Source organism: Procambarus clarkii, chromosome 66 (genome assembly GCF_040958095.1).
Source record: "Procambarus clarkii isolate CNS0578487 chromosome 66, FALCON_Pclarkii_2.0, whole genome shotgun sequence".
Lineage (NCBI taxonomy): Eukaryota > Metazoa > Arthropoda > Malacostraca > Decapoda > Cambaridae > Procambarus > Procambarus clarkii.
In genome coordinates this window covers 11,022,806-11,046,111 of record NC_091215.1, presented here as the reverse complement: position 1 = coordinate 11,046,111, position 23,306 = coordinate 11,022,806, and the positions used below count along the sequence as shown (strand labels likewise).

General features: G+C 39.3%; 1 protein-coding gene across 1 annotated transcript in view; it reads left to right on the top strand.

The window, feature by feature from the left end:
• Window positions 1–11,519: 11,519 nt before the first annotated feature.
• The window catches only part of LOC138355203 (probable glutamate receptor), a 265,094-nt gene continuing 253,307 nt past the window's right edge, over window positions 11,520–23,306 (top strand). The window contains exons 1-2 of the mRNA XM_069310057.1: window positions 11,520–11,683; window positions 12,827–12,917. Of these exons, the coding sequence (XP_069166158.1) occupies window positions 11,538–11,683; window positions 12,827–12,917 (237 nt within the window). The 5' untranslated portion in view covers window positions 11,520–11,537. The remainder of the gene's footprint in view (window positions 11,684–12,826; window positions 12,918–23,306) is intronic.

The following is a 23,306-nucleotide window of genomic DNA, read 5'->3' as shown; positions in this document are numbered from 1 at the left end:
TACTAGCTGTATGCGGCCACACATTGCTGTGGCTCAGCAACGCATGCACGTTGCTGAGCCACAACCACCATCCCTGGTCCCCCCCCCCATCCTTCCCCCTCCCCGTTCCCTCGTCCTCCCAACCCTTTCCCACTTCCCCATCCTCTTGTCCTCCCCACCATACCCTACTCGCCTGTCTCCTCGTTCTCCCCACTATCCCCCACTCCCCCCTTTCCTCGTCCTCCCCACCATTCCTCTCTCCCCTCACCATTCCCTCACATGAAAAACACAGTTTAAAAAAACATGGTTTTACCTGTCACAGGTTTGACATCTATATAGTATGTGTATAAAAACACGTGCATATGATAATGCAAAGGTGCATCAAAATTCCAAAGCAATCGGTAAAGAATTTTCGGAGATTTCTCTTACATGAAAAACACACAGTGTGTGTTGCTTGTATGTCCAACAGATGGCGCTGATGTTCAAAAAAGCATGTTTTTACCTGTCACAGGTGTGGTATCAATATAGGAAGTATATAAAAACACGTGCATATTTGAGTGGAACATTGCATCAAAATTTCAAAGCAATCAGTGAAAAACTTTTGGTGACTACTGCGTGTGTTGCTTAAATATCCAACAGATGGTGCTGTTTAAAAAAAATGTTTTTACCCATCACAGTGGTGACATCTATATAGTAGGTATATAAAAACCATGAGCATATTCAAATGCAGCGATGTGTCAAAATTTAACACAATCGTTAATGAGGTTTCGGAGATTTCCGTCACATGAAAACTCACGTGAAAAACAGTTTTTTTGCCAAAAAAAATTTCTTACCTGTCAAAGGTGTCACTTCTATATAGTAGGTATATAAAAACATGCACATATTTGAATGGAACATTGTGTCAAAATTTCAAAGCAATCAGTGAAGAACTTTTGGAGATTAGTGATTTTGAACAAAATGAACATTAACATTTTTATTTATATAGACTAGACTTCTTCAAAAGCGTAACTAAGTTTGCTTGAAGGATAAACAGGGAAGAAATAGCACCAAACAAAACTGATGTAAACCTGTATGTATGGTTTCACATAGGGACGTATGTATATATGACCGAAATCAACAAGGCATTCCTTAAGGTAGTTTTCCAAGACGAAGACCGTAATTGTACAAAGTTTCTTTGAATCAAGGATCCAAGTGATCCAAATAGTGAAATAATCACATAACAGCACATCGTATAGCCTCTATGTTAGGCTAGGACTGGTCTAAAGGCTGTTATTCAATGAGACACTATTTGGTTTAGCTTTACCACTACAGTTAAACACAATCCCTATTGGTGTGGTAATTGAATCTTTTAGTACAGCATGATGTGGTAAATAGTGTCCCTCCTTAGGGTTATCATCGGTCACATCTTCGATGAATTTATTATCGAGTTATTTCACAGTACAATTTTAGGTTATCAGGTTGTCTGTTTAAGTGCAAAACCTGGGATTTCATTTGGTTTAGTTCCATGAAATGATTTACTGGAAGCTGAGGATTGTTCAACTTTCATGGTAACCTGACCCAGAATTTATTTTATTGGTAAATGACTGAGTCTAGGTACTGTTTATATGTCCATGTATCGTCTGGACTAGGTTGTTCAGGGACAATGCCTGAGGTAGTTAGATCCCATAATTTGTGTAAAGGGGAATCGAGCTCATTGTGAGATTTTTTCTATGCCTACCTCCTTAGCATAAGCTTTCATCCAACACATGCTCCACAGGCATACTAGCTAAACAAGTATTGGAGTGTGAAACTCCATTTTATATACGTCTCTGGCCTGAGGGTCTCTGTGCACTACCACCGGGTCACCCTTGGTGGTGCTGCCCGACCTTGGAGCGGTGACATGTTCGGCTCCAGCTCTGGTCCTGGCCGGTTCAACACCTCGCAACCATTTCCATCACTGAACCTCCCATTTCCATCTTCAGTCTGTATCATACTGGACACATGTGCAACACGCTGGTATGGCCTTACTAGTGAAGCATTTCTTAACTCCCCTTAGTCTATAAAGAGCTTATTGTTAGTTGTCCTACTGACATTGCAACAAGTTGACAGGATCTCTTTCCCTGTCCAACTGTCAAACTGAAGCCGGTCTTATTCTACCGACCGAACTATCAGGGTGAAAATATCTTCTTCTAGTACCTACTCTCACCCTACTGAGCTTGGGGTCTCTCCCTTGCTCCTTCTAGGTCTTGCTACTCTACCAAAGACTTGAGCGGAACTTTTGACATCTGTCAAACTACCTTGTACGTCTATTCCAGGACGTAACCTGTTCCTTTGGAATGTGATCAGCATTCCCTCTGCAGATCTACTATAACCCATTAACAAGAAAATCCCTAAAGAACAAAATCATTATGCTGCTGGGGGACCTAAGCCATGGAAAATCACCAGCCCAAAATGACCTTTGCCATCCTGCATTGGCAGCCTTTCTTCAAAAGGCGATCGATGTATGCATCCTTCGAATCGTCTTTCTCAATGCTGCCAAGCTTGGCATCTTAATCTTCATACCTTGTCACCGGGTTAAGTGTAATAGGGTGGGTTTCACTTCCCTTTCCTGTGTGAGATTGCCCCCTTGCAATCTGCACTGGAGCCAGCACTAACTTGCTGAGCTCTCACAATCAGGTTCGAACTTGGCCATGCCTTCACCCTTGCGAACAGGAGCCTCTGCTCAACCTCTCAAGTGACTACAGTGAATTCTTCCTGGGGTTCTACAGTCTCCATCCTGGCAAGAAATTATATCACCTGTCTAATTACAGATGAATTACTCCCCTTTTTCTAAAAGAGTCAACTCAGATCCTCAGCTGGGGGTGCGGCCTCCCACTAAGATCAAAATGTGTATTAACAACTACACCCTATGACACCTTGACAACTGCATTGTCATCCAATGAGACCTCACACCTTTGAGGTTACTTCTAGAAGATTCGTCTACCCTAAGGTAGGTGGTGTCTTGCACCTCAGGCAGCTCCTGAGTGGACCTTTGCAACCACTGTTGCACGCTGGCTTGATGTCCTCGACACCTGCTGCTGACACCCCTCATCAACGAGTGTTAATGTCCACTGGCTAGCAGCTGTGGAAAGCCAGACAGATTTCCCCATATCTACCGTGACATACCACTTTCATACAGTGTGTGCGGTGTGTGTGTACCTAAGTGTGACAACTATGCACAAAACATACCTCCAACAATACTGTTCTACAATTTTCTGCAACGATATCTTTTACTTTACTTTAAATAAATGAGATGAACTTCCTGGGCTCGAACCCAAGTTAAATAGCCCCACGTTGGGCCCCAGATGTTAGATTTTTTCTACGTCTACCTCCCTTAGGAGGTGATCCTCAAGAATAAAGAACTGCACACTGAAGATATTTCTACTCTAAGCATGAGACCAATAGAAAAAGAAAAAGTGGGAGCAAACCGCCAGGCTTCAACCACAAGTGTGAAACCCTGTCCACTTAGGCCGCTGGATCCTCCTAGTTAAAAAGGACGTTAAAACCAATAAAGGGTAACCGACGGGTTCTCACACCAAATTTTACTTTGATGTGTGGCACAATGAATTGGAATTCGAATTTCCCAAGAACGGCCGTCTTTAAAAAAGATCACATTTACAGACAATTGTATAAAGCAGAACATGGGGTGGAAAAGAATGGTTGAAAGGTTGACATCAAAGACCGTTTTCTATAACAAATTAACAATTTATTTACAAGAGACTAAACAACTACAACATCGAGTTTACGTTACGTTAATGTCCATCAAGTGGCACTATAACAACAGCTAAATAGCAACGACTCCGGTCCATTGCTGTGCGGCTGCATACTGAACTAACCTGAACACAGGTGTGCCCACTGACGACGCAATATTGCAAACAAATAATTCACAAGCCTAGATTCAGTGAGTGAATCATTACGTTAATGTCTATCCAGTGGCACTTGCAAAACAGCTATTCAACAGCCCCTCGCACTGCAGGAATGAACTAACTGAACAATGATGCCTATTGAAGATGCAAGCTTGCAGTCAATAATGTCACGGCTTCACAGTGAACAGATACTATAATCACAATCTGGCGGAGTACTCCAACCCTCCAGGCGAGATACCCACGTAATTAGGTAAGTAGTCCAACACTGACTCCCCCTATCACAACCTAATGTGAACACTCTTTGCAACTCCCTGCAAGGAGTTGCAAATGTAAACAGTAAACAAAGCTAGGCAAGGTGGGATTCTGAGACACTTCTCCAGTAATCCCTAAGTTACTTTACTCGTCTCTAGACGATAAACAAAAGAAATTGCCTTAATCAATTACAAAATTGATTATGTGACTAATTACGTTAATTGACTGTCCACAGCAGTCAGCAACAAAGTACTACGTTAATCACAAACACTTGTCTCTCTAAACACAAGGCAACTTGTTAACAATAATTCAATGTCTCTTCAATTACATCACACCTGACTCCTTCAAGTATTCAGTGAGTAATTCCTAATTAATATCAAACGGACAACTAATTAAATCCCAATCGAGTTACGTTAACTAAGCCTACCATTACCTTGGTAGCTTCTCAACCGTCCATATCAAAGTTTACTTTAATGAGCATTATTTACCCTAATTAATCCCAAGCCATTAATTAACTGTCACCAGAACCGATAATTAAACATACATAAATGTCTCACTCCGCACTGCCTAAGCAGGTCTCATCAGACACTGTGAATTCACGGACGAGGTGTTAATTACCCTAATTAACATAAGTGCATCTTAATCCACTGTAACCAGACAGGATATGATTAATTCAACAAGTTATGCTTGCTCCATGACCTCACTTTACCGAGTCATCAAGACCTTAGACGTTAATTACTCCACTAATTATCATGAGTCTCTAATTGCTATACCCCAGAGTATAGTCTCGAGCAAATTACGTTAACACAAATACTGTCAGACCTTGACAGTTCCTTCCCTCTATGTGAATTCATGATGTGAATGTTAATTACAGAATTAGCTAGAGTGGTCAATTAGTTATCACATAGACAATTAATTGCACCTGAAACGTATCTCAACCAGCTCAGCACTGTTTCCCTTAACAGCTCTCTTTCATTAAGTAATTCGCAACCCCTCATAACGTTAATTACCCCAATTAACTCTCACTAAATCCTTAAGTTATCAACACATCTTAAAGAAACACAAAATAACCCCAAGTTACATATGTCACACTTACAGTGGCAGAACAAAATAAATGCACAACCCACATACAGTTGCAGCTTTCTGCAATACCGTAATTACTGTACCCTCAGAGTAATGGCACACGGTGTATCAACACAAAAGTATACCAACATTAATGCCCCCTCTAATCTTGCAACAGTTGCAAGGGACTATTGTGTGGAATCACTACTCTAGCAAAACAATTTACGTTAATGTAAGACACCATCACTACACTGAAAGCTGGCACTAATTCTCCTAATTAGGCAGATTAACCAATCAATTGCTTGCTCTCTCATTAAGTACTGTGAATTCCCCCTGAATAATTTAAGGGGCCTCCTTAAATCAAGAACACAGTGCCTAGGGCAGTAATATAACGTATACCAAACAACAGCACTGCCCAAACATACAAACATAATGATGCCGTCAGCATACCCCAATAACCCACATGCCAATGACATCACTATGCAATCAGTCAGCAATCACAATTACTGACTCACCACACAACACCGTAATAATATACATGCAAATGAAACACATGGAAATGGTGAACACAAATCAATTATCATAAATCAAATAGATACCCATCATGCATCATAAAATTACACACACACACACACACACACATATATATCTATAAATATATATATATATATATATATATATATATATATATATATATATATATATATATATATATATATATATATATATATATATATATATATATGGTCCCCAGGACAATATGCAACTGAAAACTCAGTTGCATATTGTCCTGGGGACCATTCAGGCTTGTTCGCATTTGTGTTCCTCACGTGTGCCCCAAAGAATGAGGTGATTTGGTAAAATGCTATGCCCAAGATTACTATCCGAGTGCCGGCGGTGGGGTGGTTCAAATAGCCTCGGCTATCACCTCATTATGTCCGGTCGTGATGGTCAAGTGGATTAAGGCGTCTTGTACATACCAGTTGCGTTGCTTCTGGGAGTATGGGTTCGAGTCACTTCTGGGGTGTGAGTTTTCAGTTGCATATTGTCCTGGGGACCATTCAGGCTTGTTCGCATTTGTGTTCCTCACGTGTGCCCCAAAGAATGAGGTGATTTGGTAAAATGCTATGCCCAAGATTACTATCCGAGTGCCGGCGGTGGGGTGGTTCAAATAGCCTCGGCTATCACCTCATTATGTCCGGTCGTGATGGTCAAGTGGATTAAGGCGTCTTGTACATACCAGTTGCGTTGCTTCTGGGAGTATGGGTTCGAGTCACTTCTGGGGTGTGAGTTTTCAGTTGCATATTGTCCTGGGGACCATTCAGGCTTGTTCGCATTTGTGTTCCTCACGTGTGCCCCAAAGAATGAGGTGATTTGGTAAAATGCTATGCCCAAGATTACTATCCGAGGTCCGGCGGTGGGGTGGTTCAAATAGCCTCGGCTATCACCTCATTATGTCCGGTCGTGATGATCAAGTGGATTAAGGCGTCTTGTACATACCAGTTGCGTTGCTTCTGGGAGTATGGGTTCGAGTCACTTCTGGGGTGTGAGTTTTCAGTTATATATATATATATATATATATATATATATATATATATATATATATATATATATATATATATATATATATATATATATATATATATATATATACACATCTACATGTGTGGTTCTGTGTATAAAATACACCTTCACAGACAGTTACCTTGACATGAGTACAGACAGCTGCCTCTCAGCTGCTTCCCTCGCCTGGCAGGCGCTATGGGACAACACAGCTGGTACCGGAATTAACATCAGTCCAGAGACACTGCATATATTACATAATAATGAGTACTCACGTTATTGTTACTCTTCTTATTTTTTACTTCTTCTTACTATTGCTAATCGTTATTGAAAAGTTACTTTTTACATACATTCCCCCAGTCACAGCCTCACTTGCAAAAAACACCTAGCTCGCTCCCACGTGTGTCGACTAGGTATGGCCCTAGGGAGTGTGGCCAAGGCATGTGTGGCCACCCCATGGCCCTAAAGGGGTGGCCATGAGGAGCGTGAGGCGGTTGTGGCACCTCACCCTGTAGGTGGGGGCGCGCGGTGTGGCCCACAGGCGTGTGGCCATCGCGTGGCCCCACAGTGTCTGGCCATGGAGCATTGCGGCACCGGTAGCAAAGACCTCATGCTGGAGCCTCAGGCATACACAACATGGGTGGAAGATTCACTCACACGCCCACACACACTACGAGCATGGCTCGCTCGTACTCCGGGTGTGATAATGGCGGACATGGCCAGGTGGAATTTCAAAGTCCAACAGGGGCCTGTAATCTCACTTCAATTACACTGGGAGGCCCTGCCATATTCCACCAATTGTCCGTTAATATAGACAGGATAACACATAACACCAGATGTGAGCAACCACATCTGATACACCACGAGGTTTGCTAGGGGCGTCATAGTGAACACTTTCTTTTAGAGTCCTACACAGTTCCTTCCTTACTCCTTGGCACAAGATCACGCAAATTGGATCCAGACACGATCCACAATGGCAGGATTACCGTGCGCGATGAGTAATAAGGATGACACAATGATTAAAGGTGGGTGGAGGTGGCAGACACGCCACCCCCACCCCTGGGCATCCAACCCGCTTGGTCGCCGCCTCTAGACTGCCGATTTGGCAGGCTAGGGAAACTCAAAATGCCCGTCTCCCCCGACCTTGTCTTGACCAATCAGAACAAAGCCAGCACAGCCTATCGTGCCGCTTCCAATTACAGCCGTTCACGCCTAAACATCACCTCGAGGCTGAGATGCCTAGACGAATTACAGACGAGACGCCTTGAGCCATCCCGTGACGTCACAAGGCTGGGGAGGCCTAGGTGAGGGAGGCAACGTTCACCCCTCGGTCCCCCCCCCCACCCCTCATGAAACCGTTGGCTAGCGAGTGCAAGTACTTTCTCATACCACACGAGTCCCATTTCCTAGAAAATAGGACTAAATTCTGTACCTCTCTCTACAGAGCAGTCACAGACTCGTGGCTAGTCTTAAACGATGGTCCTTAGCATAAGCTTTCATCCTACACTACACAAGTGCATGTAGTTTGAAAACTCCTTGTCTAGTGTCCTAGAGCAACTCTAGCCTATTCTAGAAAACTACAAAAACTAGCTGCGGGAATTTCCATTCCCTCACACTCATCCTTGGACATGTTTCTAAATTTTAGCGGTGACTGCTCTACGCTTAGTCACACAACCATCACTGACTAGGTTCACTTGTTGGCTGTTTACAATTGCAGGCTGCTTCGGACTCAATACTGGGCCGTTGAACAGTTTACCTCCTGTGGACAGTAGCAGGTTCATTACCCGCTATTTAGCACTTATAGTGATGTACTTATCATAATAGTCCACATCTACAGGTATACCGATATCGGTGAAGTGGTCAAACCTAATTTTGTTAACAGCCAACTTGATTTCGCTACCTCAAAGGAGTTTCGCTGTGTTCCCTAGACCATGAACATATATGTCAGATGGAATTTTATCTACCACTATGGTAGACTGGTCGAGCATAGCGTCAAGGCGTACTAAAGGTCGAAGTACTTGATAGTTTTGGGGTCCCGTGTTGGTCAGGAACCCCCTATAATGTTCAATTTGATTTAACGTATTGGTTTGTGTTTTAAGGCATCTGCCACCTTTTGTGTGACAAACGTCTTTTGAAATCCTTGATCAAATAATCCACGAGTGGTGATCTTGGACCTCTTGTTTGTTATGTGTAATTGAACAATGGGTAAAGTCGCATTATTGTTGAACTTTGTGGTTAGTACGTTTACTTCCTGTCGTACTTTACAGTACTGCACTGTAGTGGATGTTTCTTCCACCTGGAGTTTAGGTGACCTTAGTCTACTGTCCCCACACAGCACTATATGGTGTTGACCCTTATTGCACCTGTTGCATGTGAGTAGTTGGGTTGCACAAGTACTGGGGTAATGTGATTTTAAGCATCAGGTGCATTTGTGCAACTCTTTTAGACGCCTTATTCTGGAAGTACAGTCAATGTAGTTTTGGTATTGGTATGACGAATATCTCCTTTGACAGAACATACAGTATCTCCATCCTTCAGTATGTTTAGGAGTTTCACTGTGTCACTTTGAGTGACACAGTGAATGTAGGCTTAGAGGAACTCACTGTGTTCGTATCAACTCTGCTGGTTTTCCACCTGGGAGTGGAAGTAGAAGATTTAGACTTAGTAGTTTTATTTGTGGCACTCTTTGGTATCACTGATTTATCAGTGGGATACCTGTTAGTGTCAAATTTATTTCTGTCATGAGCTTTCATCTGATTGACAGTTATTCTCAATCCTCATTTTTTTTCGCTGTTATGCTACAATATCCTACCTCTCATAGAGGTTGGCACACAAACGTTAAACAATAGATATATAGAAAGATTTGAGTGGTAATTACTGTTACTATAGGAACTTCCGCCAGCTAGTTCTTCGTTATTGCTGTTGGATGGATAGCAACACTACCTATCACTCAAAGATGAAATAATTACATTTAAATGGATATAATATGGTAATATAGAATAATATAAGATAAGAATATCCAACTCAATTCGTGTTGTAAATAAATTCCGTCTTATTTCGGGTCTGTACAATTGTTTAAATGGTTGCTGAGCAGTACAATCCTTAGTAGAAAACTAGCTAAGTATTAATCCCACCCTTACACTGGGTCAGCACAAATATTTCGATCAGGCTAGGTTGACCATTACTTAGTTCAGCTATAGCCTAATGTTGTCCAACCATCCCCCCCCTCCCCCATATATAAGGGTTGGAAAGAATATTATATATAATATTGTGCATGAAATGGTATGGTACAATATTTTATTTTTTATTTTTTTATTACATAAGAGGGCATAACCGAGGATATTAAAAATTGTTCTATGTCAACCAAACTCTTTTTACTAGATGTATATGAAAAGGGCTGCAACTGTTTCAAATTTCAGTATCGCAGCCTAAATAGAAAAAAAAACATTAATATTTCAACGAATTTTTAACATTTTCAAAAATTCATTACAACCACAAGTTTCAAATGAAATAATTTCTATGACACTCATCTATCACATTAACATATAATAAAAAAATTTACCAACCTGATTATCCACAGTATGTTTAGTTTTACTAATACAAATAGTTAAAGATCCCAACAAATTTATGCAACTGTATCATGTTTATAAATATTTATACAACACGCAAATTGCATTCAAGAAAAATGAGTAGGCCTTATTATTATTATGGCTTACCAGTTTGTTTATAGCGCCTGTATCATAACCGGGTACTGTCTAACTAATCATGTAAATGGCCACTACATAATTTACGACTAATACTCAGGTAAGATAATTTCCTTAATGTAGAGCTCGAGCGTTGTGTGGAATCTTGTTGTTCCTGTATTGCGAGACTCTGAAATGTTTTACGTGTTAATTATGCTGAAACACTAGTATTTTGCGCGATTATAAAATACTTGGAACACTAGTATGTTGTCTATTCTTTAAGAAAAATAGTATATCTGCACGTCTAGACGGCCATGTGCTGCTGACTGGCGTGGCATCGCTTGCACCTGCACTTTCCCCCAGCATACGTTTTGGATGCGTCCAGCTGCTTAGATTTAATTATCAGTTATAGGAAGAAGAAGCTTATTTACTTATAATTTATTGATATATCCAGTCTTGATTATTAATTTTCTTCACATTTTAACTCATAGACTAGAAACATTATATTTAACAGGAGAAACATTATGTAATTTGCCCACTTAGCGGACGCAACACTTTCCCAGGGTTGCTTGGGAAGCATTTACTACGCTTCACTTGATAAATTTAATGTTTGTAATATTAGTAAATACCTGACATAACCATGTTAACTAGGTATGTCAGGAATTAGTAATTTATGTTGTAGTTTCCGACACGTGTAGTATGCGTACTTGAGGATAATTAGTAGTATGCATGACTTGAAGTCTACGTGTAGTATATCTGGCCTGAAGTGTATGTTTCATGATGTGACGTTGTTAACCCTACAAATCTTTCGTACGAGCTTTGAACCCTAGAATTTTACAGTCAGCCAATTAAAGCCTAAAAGCCTTTCGTTTAGCTTGATAGTGATATTGTTTGGAACCAATGTCTTATATGCCTCACATGCCTCTTCAAATTGAATATCGACAAGGAAACGTATTGGAGCCAAATGCAGTGAAGTATCGAAACATAGCAAAGGACAAAAACGATAGAGATAAAACCGGAGCTAGGTAAGAAAATATATCAAAGTACCATAAATTCAAACGACCTTCTGCTGTATTATTGGACACACAGGTGCAAGGAACCAGAGGCACGAGTAATGGCACTCACGGGTTCACATCTTCGAGTGGCAGCGGACGTTTGGGTGCCATGGGTGATGTTTCAAGACGATCAAGTTGGCACCCCTCACTCTTCCGGAATCCTCATTGACTTCCTTAACATTTTGGCATCTAAACTTAACTTCACGTAAGTGTGACTTCAGTATATAATTAAACATACACACTCACTTACATAGGATATATACATCAATGGTTGGATATATCAGCTTTTCTATGTATATGTGACAAGAATTTACTTGTGTCATAAACTGTTCAGTAAATATATATATATATGTATATGTATATATATATATATATATATATATATATATATATATATATATATATATATATATATATATATATATATATATATATATATATATATATATATGCTTAATAAGTCAAGTTTTCTTGAATTAATTGTTTTTCGACTACCTAACCTACCTAACCTAACCTAACTTTTTCGGCTAACTAACCTAACCTAACCTATAAAGATAGGTTAGGTTAGGTTAGGTAGGGTTTGTTAGGTTCGCTCATATATCTACGTTAATTTTAACTCCAATAAAAAAAATTGACCTCATACATAACGAAATGGGTAGCTTTATAATTTCATAAGAAAAAAATTAGAAAAAAAAAATCAGTAAAATTTGACTTATTAGGCAAATCGGGCCTTGCATATTAGGCTGAGAAGTGCGTTCTGGCTACTAGGTACGACATATATATATATATATATATATATATATATATATATATATATATATATATATATATATGTCGTACCTAGTAGCCAGAACGCACGTCTCGGCCTACTATGCAAGGCCCGATTTGCCTAATAAGCCAAGTTTTCATGAATTAATTGTATTTCGGCAACCTAACTTACCTAACCTAACCTAACTTTTTCGGCTACCTAACCTAACCAAACCTATAAAGATAGGTTAGGTTAGGTAGGGTTGGTTAGGTTTGGTCATATATCTACGTTAATTTTAACAACAATAAAAAAAATTGAACTCATACATAATGAAATGGGTAGCTTTATCATTTCATAAGAAAAAAAATTGAGAAAATACAATAATTCCGGAAAACTTGGCCTATTAGGCAAATCGGGCCTTGCATAGTAGGCTGAGAAGTGCGTTCTGGCTACTAGGTACGATATATATATATATATATATATATATATATATATATATATATATATATATATATATATATATATATATATATATATATATATATATATATAAGCCAAGTGTATAATTAAGTGTTACTTAGGATGTGGTACTTGTGTTAGGTACAGTGTGATAAGACCACCAGATGGAGAGTGGGGTCGAGTCCTGCCCAACGGCTCCACCACTGGTATGATTGGCATGTGTCAACGTCAGGTAAGCTCTCCTTTCCTTATGAACAAAAGAACATAAGAACAAAGGTAACTGCAGAAGGCCTATTGGCCCATACGAGGCAGCTCCTATCTATAACCACACAATCCCACTCATATACTTGTCCAACCCGCGCTTGAAACAATCGAAGGACCCCACCTCTACCACGTTACGCGGTAATTGGTTCCACAAATCAACAACCCTGTTACTGAACCAGTATTTACCTAAGTCTTTCCTAAATCTAAACTTATCCAATTTATATCCATTGTTTCGTGTTCTGTCTTGTGTTGATACTTTTAATACCCTATTAATATCCCCTTTGTTATGTCCATTCACCAACTTGTAAACCTCTATCATGCCACCCCTAACTCTTCGCCTTTCCAGTGAATGCAACTTAAGCTTTGTTAGTCTTTCTTCATATGAAGGATTTCTAATTTGGGGAATTAACGTAGTCATCCTACGCTGGACACGTTCAAGTGAATTTATATCCATTCTATAATATGGCGACCAAAACTGAACTGCATAATCTAAATGGGGCCTAACTAGAGCAAGATATAGCTTGAGAACCACACCAGGTGTCTTGTTACTAACGCTTCGATTAATAAATCCAAGTGTCCGATTTGCCTTATTACGAACATTTATGCATTGATCCTTTTGTTTTAAATTCTTACTAATCATAACTCCCAGATCCCTTTCGCAATCCGACTTCGCAATCTCAACACCATCTAGCTCGTATCTTGTAACTCTATCATCATTACCTATCCTCAGAACTTTACATTTATCAGCATTAAACTGCATCTGCCAATCCTTTGACCATTTCAAAACCTTATCTAGATCAACTTGAAGTGATAGTGAGTCCTCCTCCGAATTAATTTCCCTACCGATTTTCGTATCATCGGCAAATTTGCAAATGTTGCTACTCAAACCTGAATCTAAATCATTTATATATATTATAAACAACAGAGGTCCAAGGACAGAGCCTTGAGGCACTCCACTTACAACATTTTCCCACTCTGACTTGACTCCATTTATACTAACTCTCTGTTTCCTTTGGTATAGCCATGCCCTAATCCAGCTTAATATAGCACCCCCAATACCATGAGCTTCTATTTTTTTAATTAGTCTTTCATGTGGCACTGTATCAAAAGCTTTGCTAAAGTCAAGGTACACAACATCACAATCCTTATCACTATCAACTGCTTCATCTATGTTGGAATAAAAAGTTAGCAAATTTGTTAAACATGAACGGCCATTTGTAAAACCATGTTGCGACTCATTTATTAATTTATGTTTTTCAAGATGGAGACGAATTGTATTTGCAATTATTGATTCAAGTAACTTTCCCACAATAGACGTTAGGCTAATTGGCCGATAGTTTGACGCAAGTGATCTATCTCCTTTTTTAAAAATTGGTACCACATGACTTCGGGAGGAAGTCATGTGGTACCAATTCGGGAGGAAACTTGACTTCGGGAGGAAACGAAGGAGGAGGCCAGTGTTGATGGGACCTCATTAAGAAGGACTGACGGCACCAGTATTAAGAAGTCCTCGTCTTGGCAAGTTGTGAAAGACAGGGGTCTTAAGAAGACCTTGGCAAAACCGACAACTAATAGCCTACACCTAATTACTTTTAACACATTTGACGTATTCGAGGACGAGTGCTGTGTTGAACCTGTTGTTCAACGTGGTGGCAAAGACAAAGTAACGAGGAGCATTGAAGCGCAGGTCCCTCAAACTGCTCGAAAGGAAAAGGGAGAATCGAAGCGAATTTTGGTTGTGGGAGATTCCCAGGTGAGGTATTTAGACAGAACGTTTTGTGCCAGAGATAGGGGGAACAGATTAAGGGTTTGCTATCCGGGAGCTGGAATTGGTGATATTGTTGGAAACATGAATGATATTATGACAGGAAATGGGAACAAACCCATTATTTGTATTAGTGCAGGGGGTAATGATGTTGGACGAGTTAGGAGTGAGGAACTAATACAGAGATTCAGGACAGCCATTGAATTAGTTAGGAGCATGGGAGGAATCCCGATCATATGTGGCATTCTTCCAAGAAAGGGAGTGGGAAATGAATGGATGTCGAGGGCACTTGGTGTCAATATCCGGCTGGAAAGATATTGCAAATCAAATGCAATATCTTTCATAGACAACTGGGAACACTTCTATGGAAGAAATGAAATGTATGCTCGTGATGGGTTCCATCTATCGAGATCTGGGGTTGTTGCTGTTGCGAACTCGTTGGAAGAAGTGGTTAGAGGTGTTTGTTTGGGTTTAAACTGTTAGTAGATAGAGGTATGGGAATTGATTTGGAGGAAGGAGATAATAAAAGTATGTGTTTGTGGGACAAAGGAATTGGCAAAATGAACAGGGAAAGAGAAGGGCCTCAAAATAACAATTCACTAAGGGTATATTACACTAACAGTAGAAGTCTAAGAAATAAAATTAACGAATTAAATGCTCTTGTCTGCACAGAAAAAATAGATATTATTGCACTTACCGAAACGTGGATGAATGTAGAAAATAGAGAACTATTAGCTGAATATCAAATAAATGGATTTAAACTATTTCACACAGATAGATATATTAGACGAGGAGGGGGAGTAGCCATATATGTTAGAGACAATTTGAAATGTAGTCTCAAAGAGGGAATCAAAACTGAGCCACACACAGAAACTATTTGGATAGAATTATACGAAAAAACAAATAATATTATAATAGGAGTTATATATAGGCCACCAAATTTAGACAGAATAGAAGCAAAGGATCTATGGGATGAAATATCTAGGGCATCTAGATCTAACAGTATTTACGTCATGGGTGACTTTAATTTTAGTGGAATAAACTGGTTGAACAAAACAGGGAATAGTGAAGCAGAAGATTTTCTAGAATTAATTGACGATTGCTTTCTTACGCAACACATTAAGGAACCAACACGGGAAAATAATATTTTAGATTTAGTGTTAACTAACAGGGAAACACAAATTAATGACATCGAAATAGGGAGTGAGCTAGGGAACAGTGATCACAAAGAAATCAGATTTAGCATAGAATGGAATAGACCTGTAGGAGAAAATTCTGTTAAAGTGCCAGATTTTCGAAAAGCTGATTTTAATAGCCTAAGAAATTTTTTGGGTCAAATTGATTGGGAAGTCTTGGGTATGGGGTGGGGGCCGGTCTTGGAGCGAGACATGAACCCAGCAATAGGTGACGTAAATGGGGATTTCGATGTGGATTCAATATATAACTCATTTAAGAATATTCTAAACAAAGCACAGGAACGTAGTATACCATACAAATTGAATAGATCGAATACTAATGACCCAAAGTGGATAACAAAGAATTATAAAGAACCTTATAGGTAAAAAGAGAGCTTGGTACAAAAGGATTAAAAATGGGGAGGTCACTTTAGAACAGGAATTCGTACAACTGGTTAGAAATGTTAAAAAAAGAGATAAGGAAAGCAAAAAGAAACTATGAAGTTCGCATAGCAGGGCAAGCAAAGACAAATCCTAAAGGTTTTTTCAGTTATATCGTACTAAGACTAGGGAAAGGATAGGTCCATTAAAAACTGAGACAGGTCAAATAACAGATAGTGATGAAGAGATGAGTAGTATTTTTAATAAATATTTTGTATCTGTATTTACTAAAGAGGAACTTAACAATATGCCTTCAGCCGAACAAGTCTATGTGGGTGGGGACGAGGACAGGTTGACGAGTTTAGCAGTTACCAGGGAGGATGTTCTTAAACAAATAGTAAAACTCAAACCAAACAAATCCCCAGGGCCGGATGAAGTGTTTGCCAGGGTGCTTAAAGAATGCAAAGAGGAGCTTTGTGACCTACTGTCAACCATATTTAATAAATCAATAGAGTCAGGCAGAGTACCAGAGTTTTGGAAAGTTGCTAATGTGATACCAGTTTTTAAGAAAGGAGATAGATCACATGCGTCTAACTATCGACCAATTAGCCTAACGTCTATTGTGGGAAAGTTACTCGAATCTATAATAGCAAATAAAATTCGTCTTCATCTTGAAAAACATAAATTAATAATTGAGTCGCAACATGGTTTTATAAATGGCCGTTCATGTATAACAAATTTGTTATCTTTTTATTCTAGCATTGTTGAGGCAGTTGATAGTTGTAAGGATTGCGATGTTGTGTACCTTGACTTTAGCAAAGCTTTTGATACAGTGCCACATGAAAGACTGATTAAAAAGATAGAGGCTCATGGTATTGGGGGTGCTATATTAAGCTGGGTTAGGGCATGGCTATACCAAAGGAAACAGAGAGTTAGTATAAATGGAGTCAAGTCAGAGTGGGAAAATGTTGTAAGTGGGGTGCCTCAGGGCTCTGTCTTGGGACCTCTGTTGTTTATAATATATATAAATGATTTAGATTCAGGTTTGAGTAGCAACATTTGCAAATTTGGCGATGATACGAAAATCGGTAAGGAAATTAATTCGGAGGAGGACTCACTATCACTTCAAGTTGATCTTGATAGGGTTCTGAAATGGTCAAAGGATTGGCAGATGCAGTTTAGTGCTGATAAATGTAAAGTTCTGAGGTTAGGTAATTATGATAGGGTTACAAGATACGAGCTAGATGGTGTTGAGATTGCGAAGTCGAATTGCGAAAGGGATCTGGGAGTTATGATTAGTAAGAATTTAAAACAAAAGGATCAATGCATAAATGTTCGTAATAAGGCAAATAGGACACTGGGATTTATTAATCGCAGCGTTAGTAACAAGACACCTGGTGTGGTTCTCAAGCTATATCTTGCTCTAGTTAGGCCCCACTTAGATTATGCAGTTCAGTTTTGGTCGCCATATTATAGAATGGATATAAATTCACTTGAACGTGTCCAGCGTAGGATGACTACGTTAATTCCCCAAATTAGAAATCTTTCATATGAAGAAAGATTAACAAAGCTTAAGTTGCATTCACTGGAAAGGCGAAGAGTTAGGGGTGACATGATAGAGGTTTACAAGTGGGTGAATGGACATAACAAAGGGGATATTAATAGGGTATTAAAAGTATCAACACAAGACAGAACACGAAACAATGGGTATAAATTGGATAAGTTTAGATTTAGGAAAGACTTGGGTAAATACTGGTTCAGTAACAGGGTTGTTGATTTGTGGAACCAATTGCCGCGTAACGTGGTGGAGGTGGGGTCCCTCGATTGTTTCAAGCATGGGTTGGACAAGTATATAAGTGGGATTGGGTGGTTATAAATGGGAGCTGCCTCGTATGGGCCAATAGGCCTTCTGCAGTTGCCTTTGTTCTTATGTTCTTATGTTCACATTAGCTACCTTCCATGACTCTGGCACTCTGCCTGACTCTTTGATTTATTAAATATGGTAGACAGTGGCGCGGAAAGCTCCTCTTTGCATTCTTTAAGCACCCTGGCCAACACTTCATCCGGCCCTGGGGATTTGTTTGGATTTAGTTTTACTAATTGTTTAATTACATCCTCCCTGGTAACTGCTAAACTAGTCAACCTGTCCTCATCCCCACCCACATAGACTTGTTCGGCTGAAGGCATATTGTTAAGTTCTTCTTTAGTAAATACAGATATAAAATATTTGTTAAAAATACTTCTCATCTCCTTGTCATTATCCGTTAATTAACCTGTCTCAGATATTAATGGATCTATCCTTTCCCTAGTCTTCACCATGACATAAATACTGTTAGATCTAGATGCTCTAGATATTTCATCCCATAGATGCTTTGCTTCCATTCTGTCTAAATTTGGTGGCCTATATATAACTCCTATTATAATATTATTTGCTTTTTCGTTTAATTCTATCCAAATAGTTTCTGGATAGAATGCTCAGTTTTGATTCCCTCTTTGAAACTACATTTCAAATTGTCCCTAACATATATGGCTACTCCCACGCCTCGTCTTATATATCTATCTGTGTGAAATAGTTTAAATCCATTTATTTGATATTCAGCTAATAGTTCTCTATTTTCTACATTCATCCACGTTTCGGTAAGTGCAATAATATCTATTTTTTCTGTGCAGACAAGAGCATTTAACTCATTAATTTTATTTCTTAGACTTCTACTGTTAGTGTAATATAAGAACATAAGAACAAAGGCAACTGCAGAAGGCCTGTTGGCCCACACGAGGCAGCTCCTATTTATAACCACCCAATCCCACTCATATACTTGTCCAACCCATGCTTGAAACAATCGAGGGACCCCACCTCCACAATGTTACGCGGCAATTGGTTCCACAAATCAACAACCCTGTTACTGAACCAGTATTTACCCAAGTCTTTCCTAAATCTAAACTTATCCAATTTATACCCATTGTTTCGTGTTCTGTCCTGTGTTGATACTTTTAATACCCTATTAATATCCCCCTTGTTATGTCCATTCACCCACTTGTAAACCTCTATCATGTCGCCCCTAACTCTTCGCCTTTCCAGTGAATGCAACTTAAGCTTTGTTAATCTTTCTTCATATGAAAGATTTCTAATTTGGGGAATTAACTTAGTCATCCTACGCTGGACACGTTCAAGTGAATTTATATCCATTCTATAATATGGCGACCAAAACTGAACTGCATAATCTAAATGGGGCAAGATATAGCTAGAGAACCACACTAGAGCAAGATATAGCTTGAGAACCACACCAGGTGTCTTGTTACTAACGCTGCGATTAATAAATCCAAGTGTCCGATTTGCCTTATTACGAACATTTATGCATTGATCCTTTTGTTTTAAATTCTTGCTAATCATAACTCCTTGATCCCTTTCGCAATTCGACTTCGCAATCTCAACACCATCTAGCTCGTATCTTGTAACCCTATCATCATTACCTAACCTCAGAACTTTACATTTATCAGCATTAAACTGCATTTGCCAATCCTTCGACCATTTCAAAACCCTATCTAGATCAACTTGAAGTGATAGTGAGTCCTCCTCCGAATTAATTTCCCTACCGATTTTTGTATCATCGTCAAATTTGCAGATGTTGCAACTCAAACCTGAATCTAAATCATTTATATATATTATAAACAACAGAGGTCCCAGGACAGAGCCCTGAGGCACCCCACTTACAACATTTTCCCACTCTGACTTGACTCCATTTATACTAACTCTCTGTTTCCTTTGGTATAGCCATGCCCTAATCCAGCTTAATATAGCACCCCCAATACCATGAGACTCTAACTTTTTAATCAGTCTTTCATGTGGCACTGTATCAAAAGCTTTGCTAAAGTCAAGGTACACAACATCACAATCCTTACCACTATCAACTGCCTCAACAATGCTAGAATAAAAAGATAACAAATTTGTTAAACATGAACGGCCATTTATAAAACCATGTTGCGACTCAATTAATAATTTATGTTTTTCAAGATGAAGACGAATTTTATTTGCTATTATAGATTTGAGTAACTTTCCCACAATAGACGTTAGGCTAATTGGTCGATAGTTAGACGCAAGTGATCTATCTCCTTTCTTAAAAACTGGTATCACATTAGCAACTTTCCAAAACTCTGGCACTCTGCCTGACTCTATTGATTTATTAAATATGGTAGACAGTGGGTCACAAAGCTCCTCTTTGCATTCTTTAAGCACCCTGGCAAACACTTCATCCGGCCCTGGGGATTTGTTTGGTTTGAGTTTTACTATTTGTTTAAGGACATCCTCCCTGGTAACTGTTAAACTCGTCAACCTGTCCTCGTCCCCACCCACATAGACTTGTTCGGCTGAAGGAATATTGTTAAGTTCCTCTTTAGTAAATACAGATACAAAATATTTATTAAAAATACTACTCATCTCTTCATCACTATCTGTTATTTGACCTGTCTCAGTTTTTAATGGACCTATCCTTTCCCTAGTCTTAGTACGATATAACTGAAAAAACCCTTTAGGATTTGTCTTTGCTTGCCCTGCTATGCGAACTTCATAGTTTCTTTTTGCTTTCCTTATCTCTTTTTTAACATTTCTAACCAGTTGTACGAATTCCTGTTCTAAAGTGACCTCCCCATTTTTAATCCTTTTGTACCAAGCTCTCTTTTTACCTATAAGGTTCTTCAAATTCTTTGTTATCCACTTTGGGTCATTGGTATTCGATCTATTCAATTTGTATGGTATACTACGTTCCTGTGCTTTGTTTAGAATATTCTTAAATAAGTTATATATTGAATTCACATCGAAATCCCCATTTACGTCACCTATCGCTGGGTTCATGTCTCGCTCCAAGACCGGCCCCCACCCCATACCCAAGACTTTCCAATCAATTTGACCCAAAAAATTTCTTAGGCTATTAAAATCAGCTTTTCCAAAATCTGGCACTTTAACAGAATTTTCTCCTACAGGTCTATTCCATTCTATGCTAAATCTGATTTCTTTGTGATCACTGTTCCCTAGCTCACTCCCTATTTCCATGTCATTAATTTGTGTTTCCCTGTTAGTTAACACTAAATCTAAAATATTATTTTCCCTTGTTGGTTCCTTAATGTGTTGCGTAAGAAAGCAATCGTCAATTAATTCTAGAAAATCTTCTGCTTCACTATTCCCTGTTTTGTTCAACCAGTTTATTCCACTAAAATTAAAGTCACCCATGACGTAAATACTGTTAGATCTAGATGCTCTAGATATTTCATCCCATAGATGCTTTGCTTCCATTCTGTCTAAATTTGGTGGCCTATATATAACTCCTATAATAATATACCCTTAGTGAATTGTTATTTTGAGGCCCTTTTCTTTCCCTGATCATTTTGCTAATTCTTTTCTCCCACTAACACATACTTTTATTACCTCCTTCCTCCAAATCAATTCCCATACCACTATCTACTAACAGTTTAAACCCAAACAAACACCTCTAACCACTGGTTCCAACGAGTTCGCAACAGTAACAACCCCAGCCCTCGATAGATGCACCCCATCACGAGCATACATTTCATTTTTTCCATAGAAGTGTTCCCAGTTGTCTATGAAAGATATTGCATTTGATTTGCAATATCTTTCAGCCGGCAATTGACACCAAGTGCCCTCGACATCCATTCATTACCCACTCCCTTTCTTGGAAGAATGCCACATATGATCGGGATTCCTCCCTTGCTCATAACTAATTCAATGGCTGTCCTGAATCTCTGTATTAGTTCCTCACTCCTAACTCGTCCAACATCATTACCCCCTGCACTAATACAAATAATGGGTTTGTTCCCATTTCCCGTCATAATATCATTCATGTTTCCAACAATATCACCAATTCCAGCTTCCGGATAGCAAACCCTTAATCTGTTCCCCCTATCTCTGGCACAAAACGTTCTGTCTAAATATCTCACCTGGGAATCTCCCACAACCATAATTCGCTTCGGTACCTCCTTAACTTTCTGAGCAGCCTGAGGGGCCTGTGCTCCGCCGCTCCTCGCTGATTTCCGTTCCAAGTGAACTGCAGGCTCACCACAGCACTCGTGTTCCAACACGGCAAATGAATTTGCTGTCCTTAGGGCGTCTGTAGGCGGCCTTGTCAAGGTCTTCTTAAGACCCCTATCCTTAACGACTCTCCATGATGAGGGCCCGTCAACACTGGTCTCCTCCTTTGTTTCCTCCCGAAGTCCCAGCCGTCGTACCTCCTCCCGCAGGGAATCCATCTCTGCTCTCAGAGCTCCAACCTGACTCACCAAATCCTTCACTAATCCTTCCATTATTGCAATAATAATGTTACTACAATCGGAGCTCCAGCTAACACAACCTCTCAAGGTAATCAAGAACAAATATTGTACAACAAGAAGAAATAGGGCTTATGAAGTACAATAAGGGCTTATGAAGAACAATAAGGTCTTATGAAGAACAATAAGGGCTTATGAAGAACAATTTGAGCTTATGAAGAACAATAAGGGCTTATGAAGAACAAATAGAGCCTACCAAGAACAAATAGGGCCTAACATGAACAAATATGGCCTATCAAGAACAAATAGGGGCCTAATAAGTACAAATAGTGCGTAACAAGAACAAATACGGCCTATGAAGAACAAATAGGGCCAATCAAGAACAAATAGAACCTAGCAAGAACAAGCAGGGCCTAACAAGAACAAATAGGGCCTAACAAGTGCAAATAAGGCCAATCAAGAACAAATAGGGCATAACAAAACGAAATAGGGCCTAACAAGAACAAATAGAGTTCAATAAGAACACATAGGGTCTAACAAGAACAAATAGGGCTTGTGAAGAACAAAAACGACTTATGAAGAACAAATAGGGTCAAACAAGAACAAGTAGGTCTGAACTAGAACAAATAGGGCCTAACAAAAAAATAGAGCCTAACAAGAATAGGGTCTCACAAAAACAAATAGGGTCTAACAAGAACTAATAGGGCCTAACATAAGAACAAAGGTAACTGTAGAAGGCCTATTGGCCCATACGAGGCAG